Source organism: Aulonocara sp. 'chitande type north' Nkhata Bay, linkage group LG2, assembly GCF_057382095.1.
Source record: "Aulonocara sp. 'chitande type north' Nkhata Bay isolate Kocher_YH1m ecotype deep benthic linkage group LG2, A_spYH_male_GT1.1, whole genome shotgun sequence".
In the NCBI taxonomy this organism is placed as follows: Eukaryota; Metazoa; Chordata; class Actinopteri; order Cichliformes; family Cichlidae; genus Aulonocara; species Aulonocara sp. 'chitande type north' Nkhata Bay.
The window spans coordinates 9,078,605-9,093,765 of NC_141345.1; the positions used below are offsets into that span (position 1 = coordinate 9,078,605).

The following is a 15,161-nucleotide window of genomic DNA, read 5'->3' on the forward strand; positions in this document are numbered from 1 at the left end:
CATAAAAAAGAGCTACTTTACTGTGCTTCATGTCACTCCATCAAAGTTTGTTCATAACTTTAAAAATGAAACTTTTTGCCTACAGTTTATACCGAGTGCCTCAGTTTGACCAAACACTTCACAGTGTAGAAATGTTTTCCTTTTGTTCCACGTGCTACTATTCTTCTCAGTGTCCACAGCAAACTCCTGAGACGTGCATTAAAAATGAAGGCAGAAGTTACAGAGAGGGAAGGATAAAAAAAAAAAAAAAAAACCCCACAAAATTTAAAATTTTGCAGCCACAATAAGTCAAAGTGTGTCTCATAGTTTCACCGGTTTTATTTGTCAGCCAAGCAGACAAATCGTCTCTTCTCCTTGAACTTTGCGTCTGCCACACTAACACCAACACCCAAAACAACTAAGTGCTGTATCCTACCAGACCTGAGTCCACCATCCATCCATCCATCTTCATCCGCTTTATCTGAGGCCGGGTCGCGGGGGCAGCAGCCTAAGCAAAGAGGCCCAGACCTCCCTCTCCCCAGCCACCTCCTCCAGCTTATCTGGGGGAACTCCAAGGCGTTCCCAGGCCAGCCGAGAGATATAATCTCTCCAGCGTGTCCTGGGTCTGCCCCGGGGCCTCCTCCCGGTGGGGCATGCCTGGAAGACCTCACCCAGGAGGCGCCCAGGGGGCATCCTTGTCAGATGCCCGAACCACCTCAGCTGGCTCCTTTCGATGTGGAGCAGCAGCTGCTCTACTCTGAGCTCCTCCCGGATGGCCGAACTTCTCACCCTATCTCTAAGGGAGAGGCCAGCCACCCTTCGGGGGAAGCTCATTTCTGCCGCTTGTATCCGCGATCTCGTCCGCTTGTATCCACTTGACCTGAGTCCACATTAAAGGAAAATCTGTTTTTATGTTTTAAATAATATTACAGATTTGTTTTATGTGTCTCTGTGCTGTATCAGTAATAATCTCAGGCTGCCAGCCCCTATTAAAATTCTCTTGCTCCCCCCACTGCCTGTCAGCCAGGTCAAAGCAAGAATTTATGAACCCATTATTGCTTGAAGTGAGACAAATATAATAACTAATAATATAAACTAATAATATATTTTTTTAACTACATGCATGAGCATCTGTGCCACAATCAAAGCAACACTGCATGAATATTACTGGTCAAGTCAAAAACCATAAACTGTGCACAGTATTGTTTATCTGCTAACCAGAAAATTTTCCATAATAATAATTATAAAAAAACTGTTATATGAAAAATGTGTAAATGACTAAAAATAAGCCTTCTTACTGTTACAAATTGACTACAGAGTTTCAATTTAATTTATTCATTTTATATTATTTATACAGAGCCAAATCACAACAACAGTTGCCTCAAGGGACTTTATACTGCAAGTTAGTAATACAAAGAAAACTCGACCAATCAACCTTTGATGAGAGCAGAAAGGAAAAACTGTTTTTAGCAGAAAGAAACCAGTCCCAGTATCAGGGATGGGGCAAAGGCACGCTATGGAAGAGAGCCACAGATTAAGAAGAAACACTCAGTGCATCGTGGGAAGATTTGTGCGAATAGCCGCTTCATTGAGTTGTGTTGCTAGATGCTGCCCTCTAGTGGGTGTTGTGAGCCCTTAGAGGGAAGTTGAGGTGAAAATAACAAACAGCTTTCACTGTAGTTATGAGAGTGACTTTAGAGCTCCAGGTTCTTATCAGCCGACTGCAGGCAGAAAGTCAACGTCTGTCTGCAATTCTACTGAAGCCAGAGTCTTCGCTTTAGGCCTCAGATATGACATGAAAATCAGCTCTCGTAGCACGTGTCGACATCACGGAGTATTTATCTGACAGCAGGCCCCTATCTGTAAGTAGACGAGCTGTCACATGAATGTCACATTATTCTGAGAAGAGCCGATTCAGAAAAGGAGAGCAGTGTGATTAAAAGCTTTTATTTATGTACAATAAGAAATTTCTGGCTCCCTGTCATGTGGAATGGCAGCGAACATATTTACACATATTTACATGTCAGGGTTTTAAAAACAATAAATCCTGTTATAATTTTAATCTGACTTCAGAGCGAAACGCCAAAGCTTTTAACTGCAGTCTGTGGAAAGTTTGTTAGCAGGACGTTTAATTATAAACTTGTAAAACTCACTTTTCTTAATATAAGAAACACACAAACAAATGTACAAGAGGACGTTAGTGTGCAACACACATACAGTCCGCATGGAAGGCAACATTTCATGTTATGACTCTGTGGATGTGCCATTTTCAACATAAACAGGATTTTAAAGTACAGAACGAGAGAGCAGAAGAAAGAACATCTAAAACTCATTAAAATGATGCGTTTAATCATTTTGAATATATGTAAGGTACATCCAGTTCATAAATTAAACCTACAACTAAGAGGTAACAGAATATGTTGACCCTCTGCTTGTGTTGAAAATGTCAAACTCATCTTTTCACATTGACTTGGTCAATTGAGCTTATCTCTCTGAGATAAAGTGCAGCACATAAAGGCCAGATAAACACTTCTACATGTGGAGGTTACAAAGTGAAATAGCTAAGTTATACATGAGATCTGTTTAAAAATCTTTTAGCTGATCGTATTCAGTATGAAACATTATGCGCTGATGACTACACATGACATCTATGTCAGTTTTACTCCTCATCACCGGACTTCCTTTCTTTTCCCTACAGATCACCAATCACATGCTAACAGTGCACTACTGTGTATTAACACAATATTACTGTGCACATCACCTCCATACTGACCGTCTTTTTCACAGGAAGTTCAGACTTGCCCCAAAAACAAACCTCGGAGGAACACACAGAGTTCTTTGGTAAATATGCAGCAAAGAAAAATTCAACTTCAGTAAAATTCTGACATCAACATGTCATTCAACTATTATACTACACATAACAAGAAGATACTTTTTGATTTGACCAATAATTGCAATCCACCTGAAACTGATCCAATTTATAAAACTATAAAAATAGCTCCACACAATCACTCTGCAGCACCAACACTAAAATCTTTAATCTCTGAATAACTCAAGCAGCATTGCGTAACATCGCTGGCCACCGGTGTGATAAAACTGTCTGTGTGACTGAGCTAAAGGTTTGATCAGATGACTTACACTGTCACCAGTCTCTCGTTTCAGAGACGCTGGGCTCTATTTGCTTTGTGCTCATTTTTCCAAGTAACTCAGTGTGACTCCTTTAATTAGTAAAATGTGTCCTAAAGACCCCTGAAGAACCGCAGAGAGAGTTCATAGGTCAGGAACATGGTGGAGCTCATTGGGAAGCCTCGGATGGCGTTCACTGATGCTCCCCTGAAGAACACCTGAACATTAAAAAAAAAAAAAGAGAAAGTTGGAATTAAATATGTTAAACTGTCTACACACATCTGTTATCATTCCAGATCTTTGGTGCCGCGCTGACAGGAAACATGAGTGAAGGTGAACACAGCCCACAGACCGCAGTGTTACGTTGATTTTTCTTTGGGGACGCTGGCCTGTAGTAACCCAACTCACTGACCTCTGTTCACATCAACAGTCCAGTTTACTTTCTCAGAACCTGACCCCTCCTGATTTCTGGACACTGCGATAGCTTGTCTACAGTTTACAACCTTTGACATTATGAACAGCACGAATCAGACACACAGATGCAACATTTGCTCGTCTCAGGCCAGGACACCAGCCGTGTGACAAATGCTGACCTGACATAACCCCACATAAGGTTTTCTGCAGCATGTGGCCCGTTTTATTTTATAAGAGGATATTTTTTTACAACGAGGAGTTTCACTTTTTCATCCTGTACAGGTCTTAGCAAAATTATTAGACCACCACCCAAAGTAAGGTTTGTTGCCACAGCTGCCCAAAACTAACAATACTGATAATTACTGCAATTATCAGCAGTATGAACGGCCTCTTTCATGGAAATATTTTTAATCCTAAAATATAATTCTTGTTGTTGTCCATGTTAGGGTCTAGAAATCTCTGGAGGTGCAGAATGAGTGGAAACACCAAAGGCCAACTTTCAGCAGCATCTCTGACATCACTTTTGGTGTTGGCGGTGACAAAGGCAGGTGTAACAGGCCTTTTAAGCCTCGCTGGGGAAGAGGTTTCATGCCAAGTATCTGAAGAGAATTCTTTCCTTGTAATTTAAATATTTTCAGCAGAAACATTTGAGGAACCAAAAAGTGAACTTCAAACTTCACACATGTGAGAGCATTCAGTCTGCTTATTGGACAGATGTCTATATGGCCCATTGATGCCCAGGGAGTGTCATGACTTACCCATGTGGAGGCGTGTCATTGAGGCTCAGTTTGGTAAGATGTTTGTAAAATTTCTTTTTTCTTTAAAATAGATATTGATACGATTTCAGGGACAACGTGTTGACCCAAGCACACACAACATTCGTTCAGGAAGCCCTGAGATCGGTACTACAGTGTCTCTGATGGACAAACTTTGTGCATCTTGGTTGATTTCTTCAGGCAGAAGCTTCAGTGTTCAAGCTGCGGTAACTTGTGTGCTCTGCTGGATCCTCAGATACAAAGCTCACATGGACACAGCTAAGTGTCCAAACACAGCGGGTAGCTGAGTTTGCATTGTGTTTTTGCTGTTTGTGTGGAGCCAGATCGAGGTGCTTAAAAACAGTGTTCGTATAGTTTTGGCTGGTTGAAGTCATTACTCACCTGTACTCCCTCTGTCTTGTAGCTGTGGATGATGCAGTGTAAAACTCCCTTGTACTTCCTCTGCAGCTGAGCATCAGCCTGCATTCGACTCTTTACCACGTCGGTTGGTGTGGCTGTGACCCAGGAAATGGACCCTGAGAAAGAGGAGAGAGCTCTGAACTTCCTGCTGATGTCATGGTGCAAGGACTCTAAACCAGGTGGAAGTCACATATGGAACCAGACAAGGACTAGAGCAAACACATAACAAAATCTCAGACTGTGAAAGTCTCCTCTGATACTGAGATTTTGTCATTTTATTGTGTAGGTCCAAAGATCACAGTTCAGCTCCTGGAACCTTTTACTTTTGCCAAAAATGAGGATCTTTAACTTCCTAAGACCCGAACTCTTCCCCAGCATGCATTTTTAATTGCCCTTTGATATTGGGCATATTGGGGCCCGATGAATGCAAAAACAAAAAATTAGCAGATTTTTTTACCTTATTTTTGTTTTTAAGAAAAATAAGAGCCACATATGAGGATATTTGTTTAAAAATTTGATAGAACAGTAGCAGTATAATGTCCCCGTAAGTGGATATCAGGCCCATGTAGAGCAAAATTGAGTATTTTGGTCAAAATAACCCAAAATGTGATGTCCACATATGTGGACGCCAAGTCCTAGGAGGTTAAATGAGGGTTACAGGGCTCAGCACAAACTTCACATGCTGCGTTCAGGCGCTCCTTATAACATCTGTAATAGATTCACTCACACAGCCAGCAGTAAAGAAGAAATGACTTGACATCAGCTGATGCACGAGTTTAAGGGTCATTTAGACTTTAAGACGTACAGAACATAATTAAAACATTTACTGTAACTCATTGTTGAAGGTTTGGAGGAAAAATCATCAGGATATTGTCCGAGTTTTAGTTCAACTACGACGGATTCAGGCCTAATGGGAGGCTAAACATGGCAGCATTTCAGATTTATGCCGTCCAGCTGACCGAAGCTCTCACACTACATTTTTCACTCAGTCAGATGTTCATAGCTGGCTGGTCTGCATGTGGAGCCTGCTTTAACCTCTGAGACCAAACAACCCTGAAACTCCAGCCTCCGACTCCATGCATCCGTTTGCACCAGCCAGAACTTGATTGGCCTCAGATGTGTTTGCTCATATTGATTTCTTGCTATTGCAGTTCTGTGGAACCTACGAATGAACAAAGATAAGGTCACATGTACAGTCTTCGCCAGGTTAATAACAGCCCACGGACGTCATTCAGAGGCCGGTCAGACAAACAGAAACCACCCACAGCTCAGTCTGACCTGCTCGGATCAATACTGGTGTTTATGTACAGAGCAGAAGGTCTGGGACACAGCAGGACAATGATGTGTGTCAGCAGAGGAAAGTAAAGGAAAAATAAAGGTACTGAAAAAACAAAGTTACCTTTAGGTCTGGATTTTATCCCCAAACCCTCTGAACCGAATAATAACAGTGACCTATTTACAGCCAAACTGTCGGAGGCAATGATTCTCCACATTTGAGGCCGTTCCAGTTCATACCTTGTTAACAGTGTGTGAACATTACAGCTTGAACCAAGTTTAAAAAGGACTTCATCACATTTTAGCCTCAGTGTCATGAATTGTTAAAATAAGACGCAACTGAAGAGCTGCGATGTTTCATCAATAACTGAATCAGAGGAGCGAGGGCAAAGATAATGTGCAACTTTAGTTTTTTTGGTCATTGAATAGATGCTACAGTGACTTAATTATGTAAAAGTATTGATCAATAAGTATCAATAATAGCACTGATCTGACCCCAAACTAAAAATATCTCAGACTTTATGTGTTTTCTGTCATTTTATATAAGAAAAGAAAATGGTGTCAGCTGTTGTTCTACAGTACAGTTTCATCCGAGTCTATCAGTTCATAAAGCTGAAGAAAAAAAAAAAAAAAAAAAAACAACAACTGTCAAGAATCGGCTTCTACAACGCTGATAGGATAGAAGGGAAAAAAAAACAAAAGTAACATACTCAAAGATTTATCACTTAATGGAATTACTGGTTTGTCCGTGCTCTAGTCCCATTTGACAAACCAAGAGTGATTTCTGACCATTGTTCAGAAGTTCTTGATTTCTTGCCAAATTCCTTGTAATTGGGGGTTACTGCTGGCTCTGGTTGTGCAACAGTTTGGTTTAATGCCGACTGGCATCAGCGGAGGAGTTTACTTATATCTTATTAATAATTAACTTTTATTATCTCTGTGAGGTTCTGCCAGTGTAACTGATACAAGTGGGGAAATATAAAGAGGTTTTAGCAAAAATACGAAAGAAGAAAACCTTAAGATCTATTCGCTTTTATTCTCAAATGTTCAGCTGACATCAACCCCCTCTGGTTCATTACTAACAGAAGGACAGCTCTGAAGAACAAGGTTATGTTAAGGTTAAGGCAGACACTTCAGAGTGTGTGAAGGTCTCAAAACATTTTCAAACGTGTTGGACTCTGAAATAAAACCTTAAATAAATAACAAAGGTTTTAATAGCAGGTTTAACTGTGCTCTGACTGTGCACCTAAGGCTCGTCTAATTCTTCTACCGCTGCAGCGCTGCCACATCACATCCAGTCCAGTCAGGCTCACATTGAAACTGCCACTTCAATCAGAAACACGCACTTCATTAACCTCCATGTTAGCACTGACTCAACACGCTGCTCTTCAGGACAGCGTTGCCACGCCCCTCGTTAAAGGGTCAGAACTGCTGCATTGACATCACAGGTTAATGTTAGCTACTGTGTGTCCTAACAAAGTCATCAGCTTCCTCCCAAAGACCCAGAATCAGCACTTTGAGTACGGCCAGCTGTCTGTTCACTCCTTTTCTCCTTTGTTGTTAATTTGGTGCACAGTGACCCATCACCCAGCTCAGCGGTGAGTGGACGAGGAAAGAACTTCCACAAATGTTTTCCTGTACATCTGACTCACAGGTCTGTGGCAACAGGCATAAATTTAACTGACGTCTAAAGTCACCAATAACTCAAACAACGCTAATGACACTGAAAATATCATAGGAAACTTTGTTTTGGTGACATTTACCTGCCAGTCCTCCTGCCAGCCAGATGGAACATGGATGTGGGCTCGAAGTGTTGTCCGGCCTCAGCAGGTCGCAGAAGATGGTGTAAGGGATGAAGTAGAGCGTGTATCCAGGTACGTCCCTCAGGATCATGGCTCCGGCTCCTCTGTACAGGCCCTGGAGGCCCTCGGTCTGCAGGATGCTGCTGATGCAGTGGATGGGCCCTCGGTACAGCTGCTGCTGGCTGGGAATGCTGACGGAGCGCAGACGGATGTTGGTGCCATTCGACATGTTGCCCGCAAGGTGGAGGTTCTCTGTTTAAAAAACAAAAATATATGAGAGTGAAGTCAGTGAGCAGGTTAGTTAGGGATCTGCTTCATCCAGTTTGTTCTCCTCTCCGTGTCCTCGTCTCTGGGAACTTTAAGCAAAGGTGTTTCAACTTCAGGGGATTTTCAGTCTCAGCAGAACGTTTTTCAAACTTTTTTGTTTCTTTCTCACAGTCCAAAAATGTTGGTGTCTGAAACACAGGAAGGTGCTCGAGTCTTTCCATATCACGTGGAAAAGAACCAACCGACAAACGCAATACCATTAATATGTAGCAGTCCTTTTACATTAGAGTGAAATGACTTTCTGTTTTAGTGACGGTGATCATACCAAGTATCGGGCTTAGTAAGTCAGTCATGCTAATCGCAGTATGGAATGCTGAGTTTACAGTGAAATGGTTTCCTGATCCTGGCTGAACTCGCTGACACTTTGCTCCATCATAAAAGAGTCGGCTCTATTCAAAGTCAAGTCCAAAGTATCACTGAGGAAGATAATGAAAGAAATGTGACTAATCCCAGTGACCGGTGGAAGATGTATGAGCCTGCCAAACACTGTAAACATGTAGAAAGCTATAAATGTCTGACTGGAATCCCTCTGTGCTCGGCTTTATTATTTTATTGTTTAACAGAAAGACGCAGGCCAGAAATCACAAGACCAAGAAACAATATAACGACAGACTTTGTATTCATGCAAGAATGGGTTCCTAACTGTGGAGAAAATTGACATTTAGTCCTTAAATCCATCATTCAAAGGTCCTAAAAATGCTACAAACACAGAAAAATTCGATTTTGTTAGAAAAGAAAAATCTTTGTACACAATATGACAGCACACTTAAAGACCAGGACCCTCTACCAGCACTGCATCGGTGCATATGAGGGATAAAGGGTTAATAAGTAGAACTGAAGGGAAACTGTGTTCTTCTAATGGCTCAGCTCCTCAGATCTCTTTTAGATGAACAGTTACCTCTCTGGCAGCTGTTTATGGCCACTTTCATATTAAACGTTCTTTATTAATATTTACCATATGCTGTCAAACATCCTGATACACTTATAGATGCTGTAATGTTATTCTGTGTATCAGTGAATATCAGCATGTAGTTATAGAAAAGATGACACGAGCAGAAATGTTTTCTGAAGCATGTTTTGATGTCTGTGTCATCAGGACATATTCATATTGAGTTCTGAGGCTATGTTACCGTGACACTCAGTCTAGATAGGTCTTGCTCGATTTAGATAATAAATAAAAAAGTAAACTATTTAAAAAAAAAAAAAAAAAAAAAAAAGTACTCCTACTGGCAACAATTCTGCAACCAGCTGGTGAAGTGTGACTATCAAAGACAGCAGCTCGGCGAGAACTTTGTATCCCCAAAAGCTCATGGTGTAATAAGAAGGAAACATTGCAGAACAGAAGCTGGAGCTGTGTCAGCATTTCATGTATTAATGTCATCTGATGAATGCCACATGGCAGTTTGTGGCTGGCCTGTAATTAACGAGCAGAAAGGGCACAGCTTAACTCTCTTTGATGCGATCCTTAGTCAACTTGTTCTTTTTGAAATTTTAGAAAAGAACGAGGATTAAAAACAAAGCCATTATTTGAGCTTCCTCTGACAGAGGTGTATTTGGGACAAAGTTGTTACTATGCTGACAAGGCTGCTTTTTATCTGGGCGTGTGCTGTCTATGTGCCAAAATCTTAGAGAAGTTAAAAAGAGCAAAACTTTTTTTTCAAGGCTAAGATACAAAAACAGAAGGTTTTTGTATCAAAACCTGAAAAAAGTGATCCCCACGTTACCTGCTAGAACCATCTGCGTTTGCATTTGGAGTCTGATCTTAACCAAATCCACTGGAGCTCCCAGGCTCACGGACATCAGTCCGGTCAGCATGCTGGCCATGGTCAGGTCCAACATGCTGCAGGGATGCTGCCCGTCACCATAGCGATAATTGCTTATGAATCTTTGAGTGTTACTGAAGAAGCCAAACACGGCCGAGTTGTAGACCGTGATGCTGGCCAGGGGGAAAGACATGCCCTTAAAGAATCCTGTGACCTGAAAAAGAGTCGAGAGGGAAGCAAGAAGGTCAGCACAACATGTGAAAAAAACATACATATGCACGGGTAAAAGCAGGAAAAGTGTGGAGGGAACAGTAAAGAACTGTAAGTGAGGCGTTTACACTGATGACATGCACAGAATTAAATACAGGGTGCAGCTGCTGCCAAATAGTATGGAAACCTTTCCTCGGGCCAACCTGAGGAGGCGGTTACAGTCTGGGGAGACATATGCTGGGAATAAAACATAGCTGAATAAATCATGTGACCTCTGAGAGCAGCAGGCCTGTGATTTGTAACGGACACACTGAAAACTTCTTATCATATGACACCCCAAAGAGATAAAACCGATAGATGCAGCTTAAATTCAACCTTTTGCACATATTTAGCCTCACCTAAATGGATTATTTTTCTGTAAAATAAGCTGCTATTATCACTCAGCTGGTTTAAGCTTTTCATGGTGGTGGTAAACAAAAGGTCCAGCTTAAAGCATCCAGCTGGGAAACTGGGTCACAGGAGAAATAAAGCGACTGGGAGCTGTGGAAACAACTTAAAGCGACAGAATGACTGTGGATGTTTGCATATTGTGCAGTGCTGGCTCTGAGCTGAACGTGGTTTTAGGTCCAATCTATAATGAAATGATTAACTCGATCTTAGGCTCTGAAGGACCACATTTTGTGTCCAAATCCTATAAATCTGTCCTAACCCTGGCTCTGAGGGACTCTGATGTACTGACTGGAGTTGTGTGGAAAAACACTGGGACAGATACAATATATCCAAGTTTCTGATTGCTGCCCAGCATTTGTACTGCCATAGCTTCAGCCAAGTTAAAACACACAACAGAGCCAACAAAGCATTTGGTTAAATATACTGCAGGGTGAATGAAAAGCATATTTTCAAAGCATGTCAGATAACTTATTACCGTTTATACTGTTTGGAGCGATGCAGAAATGGAGGAAAGAGAAGAAGTTTGAATGTTTACCGTTTCCTTCCTGTAGATGGTGAGGATGCAGTGCAGAGTGTTTTTGTAGCCATTCCCTGCCTGGAGCCGAGTCTGAAACAGTGCCACTGACTTTATTCAAACAAGTAATTTCCATATGAAGAATAAATAAAGTTGATTTGGGGGGTTTTTTCCCCCCGAATGTGAAACATAGGTTTTCAGATTTCTTATTTTGGAGTTTGTTGGACAAAAATATTCAGGCTTTTCACCTTGGAGTCATTGCACACATCTCTGACTAAAGACAGTTCATAACACTCACACTGGTTTTGAGCACATTCAGATCATTTCTGATAAATGCTTCCTTCCTTAGCTGCTACACATACTAAATTATTTTTGGCAAAAGACATATGTGACATCAAAACATCAATTCAATTATAATTATAGGGAAGAAACTGACTCTGTGTGTCATACAAACACAGATCCTGATTTGTAGGATGGATAAGGACGTAAATTAAAAAAAAGTGGCCCAAAAGAATGTGCAACAGAGTGTATATGACTTGATGAGCTGCAGGCTTGATCATTTTTATAACAGCTATAACACAAAAGTGGAGGAATGCTGTAGTAAAATGATTCCAGAGGTCTGACATACCTTTACTGTATCCAGCGGATGGCCAACAACCACACTGGAAGCTCCTGCAGCCAAAACAGAAAGAAAAGAGGAATGAAGCACAAAATGCCAGAGAGAGAAAAACAGAGACAACTTTCCACAAAAATCTCAAGAGTTTTACTCATAACCAACATGCTGAAAGGCAACGTGTCTCAGCCAAAAACTAAAGCGTCTTAAACTGTTTTTACTGCAGGACATCAGACCTGCATGTTTGCAGTCAGGGCTTAAAGTTTACTTCAAATGAGCAGCCATCACAGGGGGGAACGCGAGCTACTGTGTGTGTGCATGAGTGGGTATCAAACACACACAACATACATGCCACAGGATCTCGCTCAGTTGTTGCCCAGATAAGAACCAGGAGTGCATGGTCATCAGGACATGAATATTGTATCAATGCAAGGACACCAAATATCAAATAAAAAAAACAAGAGGGTTTGCTGCACGCACCGCCATCAGGAAGCAGAGCAAACGTAACATTACATCAAAACCATCCACACACAGCTTGATGAAGGTACCTCATAATTATTCCACCTTCTGTGACCAACTGGAGTGTGGAGACTAAATAATTACCCACAGCTTGAAGGTGTTGCACACTGAGCAAGACTTAGATCACATGGTGACGGCACAGGTGGGCCGATAGAAGCAAACCTTTCTGCAAACAGTCACAGTCTGACTGGATTTTTAAAGGTTTTTAAATAACTTCTGTCTAATTTATGAATGCAAACAGACTGACAGCATGCTGCCACCAATCTGAAAGATTCTTTATCATCGAGCACAACTTCAGGGGACTAGACTCAACTGGCTGCCAGCTGCTGGTATTCTGGTTATACTGCTATAGAACTGGAAGGTTGGTCGACATATTGCAAATATTAAAAATCACAGTGATTTCATATTAGTGCTTTGTTAGCAGTGTAACCCAGCAAAATTTATATATATATATTTTTTAAAAACGTCAGTTCACCTTTGCTGTGAAGGCAGTGAAACACAAAGTGAAGCTGCAAATAAGGCCGGACATGTTTCTTAACATTTTATAACATTCAGGGAAATCTGTGAGATATTCTTTAAGGTCTATTTCTAGCTTTCTATTCTTCTTCTTCTTTTTTCTTTTCTTTTTTTTAAATTTAAAGTTAACTGCATTTTGCAAAGCAGCCAAAAAACGTGAAATCTTGGTGATGACAGAAAAATGCAATGCGCCCCTGGACACTGTAGTTTAAAATCAGATTAGAAGTCCTGCACTTGAACCAAACTTGTGGGGTTTTTCTGAGTTCATCATCGGCCTCCAAAAAGCTTTTATTGATAGGATCACTGCTATTGCTTCGGCTGAACATTTGGAGAAAAGAAGTAGGTCTACATAGATTTCCGGCATCAGCTCGTTGTGTAATCTTTTCTTTGTGACTGCAAAAGCTCCACGGCTGTGACTGACATCATAATAATGCAATGTCCAACTGGCAGCATGGCTTCACGGCTTCACATTGCAAAATAAAGCTTATCAAAATTAATTAATAAGCCCAGAGACTGTCTTAGCTTTTCAGCTGGAGCTAGTTCCCATCCAAACCAGACTTGCTGAATATTAACAATGTCAGTGTTTTTCTGTGTTTTGTATTACAGCTGGGATTTAGAATATCACTATATGACAGCTTAAACATAATGTGTTTTTGCAGGGCTTTGTGCTTTTTTGTTTTACATCTTTTTATAATTTCAGTTTCATAGAATAATTAAAATAAAGCCCCTAGCGGCTAGCCCTGACACAGCACGCATTAAGCTTGTAAAAGGCGAATTTTTGTCCTTAGAATAAAAACGTGCGCAGACTGAATCCTGTAGACTGACCGAGGGGAGAGAGCATTCAGCGAGCAGCTTTCCGAGTAAACGGAGGCGGTGAGCCTGCGTTGCAGTGACACTGTGGGAACATGAGGGGTTCGGGTGGGGGTGGGAGTCTGCGCAGAGCCTCCACTGTTTATCTGGATGAGGATGCACGCGGAGCTCATGACGTGTTTTCCCCTGATAAACGTGTTTTTACAGTACAACAACGGAGGATTGTGCGTATCTGTGGAGCTCTGTGTGAAGCTCACTGGACCCAAACAAACGCGCTGTTGAGCCTCCCTTCACCTCCCACCCATGCCATCTTCAGTTCGCCCCCACACACCCCACAAAGATCCACTGAAAACACGCATTGACGGAGTGTCTGACTGAGGAACTCACCTGCAATCCATCCTGCGATGAAATCATCCACGCGGAAACTTTTGGAGGTCTGCATCTTCCACTCGGAGCTGCTCTGCGCGCCCCACGCAAGTAATCTCACAGTCTGCGCGCTCTCCACGGGACAGAACACTTACTGCTGCTGGTTGCTCCCGCTGATCACGTATCGGCCCAAACTTTTTTCACAAGAAGGCAAAAAAACGGCTTATAGAAGGTAACTCCGGGAGTTGTCACTAGCAACCAATCAGAGCAAAGCCTGAATCTGTGAGGCCGTTCTGCTGGCCAATCAGGAGTGAGCTATCCAAAGCTATGCGGCCTATAGAGAGGCCGGGATGGAAATGAGCCATGAGGAAAGCTGAGCAGAAAAACAGATACTGCTGCACATTTTGACCTTTCTCCTACTTCACTTCAGCCTGCCCAATAAGAGTAAAACTCTTAAAGACCGACAAGAAAAAGTAACTTCCTGTATGTGCTGTAAAATGATCATCATGGATGTAATTAAAGCAGCTTGTGCTTATATTGATCTTCTATACACTTCATATATATGAATGGTGGAGTGTGATCAGTGACACAGCTGTGAAACAGAGCTGCACTCAAACAGACTGAGCTGGATAAAAATTGTCTGCTGAAGGGAAAAGTTAAAAAAAAAACAATAATAAAGAGAACATCACAGAAGGTGTTTGATGAAGATCTGATTTCTTTAAAAACAAGAAGGGTTACAACAGGGGTGGGGAATTCCAGCCCTCAAGGGCCGGTGACGTGCAGGTTTTAGATCACCCTGGTTCAACACACCTGAATCAAATAATTAGTTCATTACAAGACCTTTGGAGAACTTTAAGACATGTTGAGGAGGTAATTTGGCCATTTAAATGAGCGGTGCTGGATCAAGGACACATCTAAAACCTGCAGGACACCGGCCATTTGAGGCATGGAGTTTCCCCACCCCTGGGTTACAAATTGAAGACTGCAGTTACACAAACTGCTTATAAATATGATTTCAGTTTTATTTTTGTGGCATCAACAACAGTCACCTCGATGAACTTTATACTATAAGGTAAGGATCCTCAAATCATATAACAATACAATGACCTCAAGACGTCACATGATACGGTGGGGCTAGGTTTCACAGCAGGCTCATCCTTGGCTGATTGTGACCAGTGCTGGGGAGTAACGGAATACATGTACCGCTGTTACGTATTTAAAATACAAAATATGAATAACTGTATTCCGTTACAGTTACCATTTAAAAAGGTGGTATTCAGAACACAGTTACCTGTTTGTCCT

The 15,161-nt window shown here is 41.6% G+C and overlaps 1 protein-coding gene across 1 annotated transcript; it reads right to left on the reverse strand.

Moving 5' to 3' along the window:
• Positions 1 to 1,910: 1,910 nt before the first annotated feature.
• On the reverse strand, positions 1,911 to 14,083 carry slc25a48 (solute carrier family 25 member 48). Its single transcript, XM_086304891.1, has 7 exons — positions 13,881 to 14,083; positions 11,664 to 11,707; positions 11,057 to 11,128; positions 9,823 to 10,075; positions 7,733 to 8,023; positions 4,677 to 4,810; positions 1,911 to 3,323 (listed from the first exon to the last, which is right to left on the reverse strand). Exons 1-7 carry the CDS (start codon positions 13,933 to 13,935, stop codon positions 3,219 to 3,221), a joined length of 954 nt encoding a protein of 317 aa, XP_086161017.1. The 5' UTR covers positions 13,936 to 14,083; the 3' UTR covers positions 1,911 to 3,218.
• Between the last annotated feature and the right edge of the window lie 1,078 nt (positions 14,084 to 15,161).

What these genes read in the sequence shown, in the direction of transcription:
- slc25a48 (XM_086304891.1), bottom strand. Translation starts at nt 13,935, where the DNA reads ATGCAGACCTCCAAAAGTTTCCGCGTGGATGATTTCATCGCAGGATGG. An exon ending in CCATCTACAGGAAGGAAACG is followed by an intron (nt 10,076 to 11,056) that starts GTAAACATTCAA and finishes ACTCTTTTTCAG; the next exon opens with GTCACAGGATTCTTTAAGGG. An exon ending in GCTGGCAGGAGGACTGGCAG is followed by an intron (nt 4,811 to 7,732) that starts GTAAATGTCACC and finishes CCTCTTTCTCAG; the next exon opens with GGTCCATTTCCTGGGTCACA.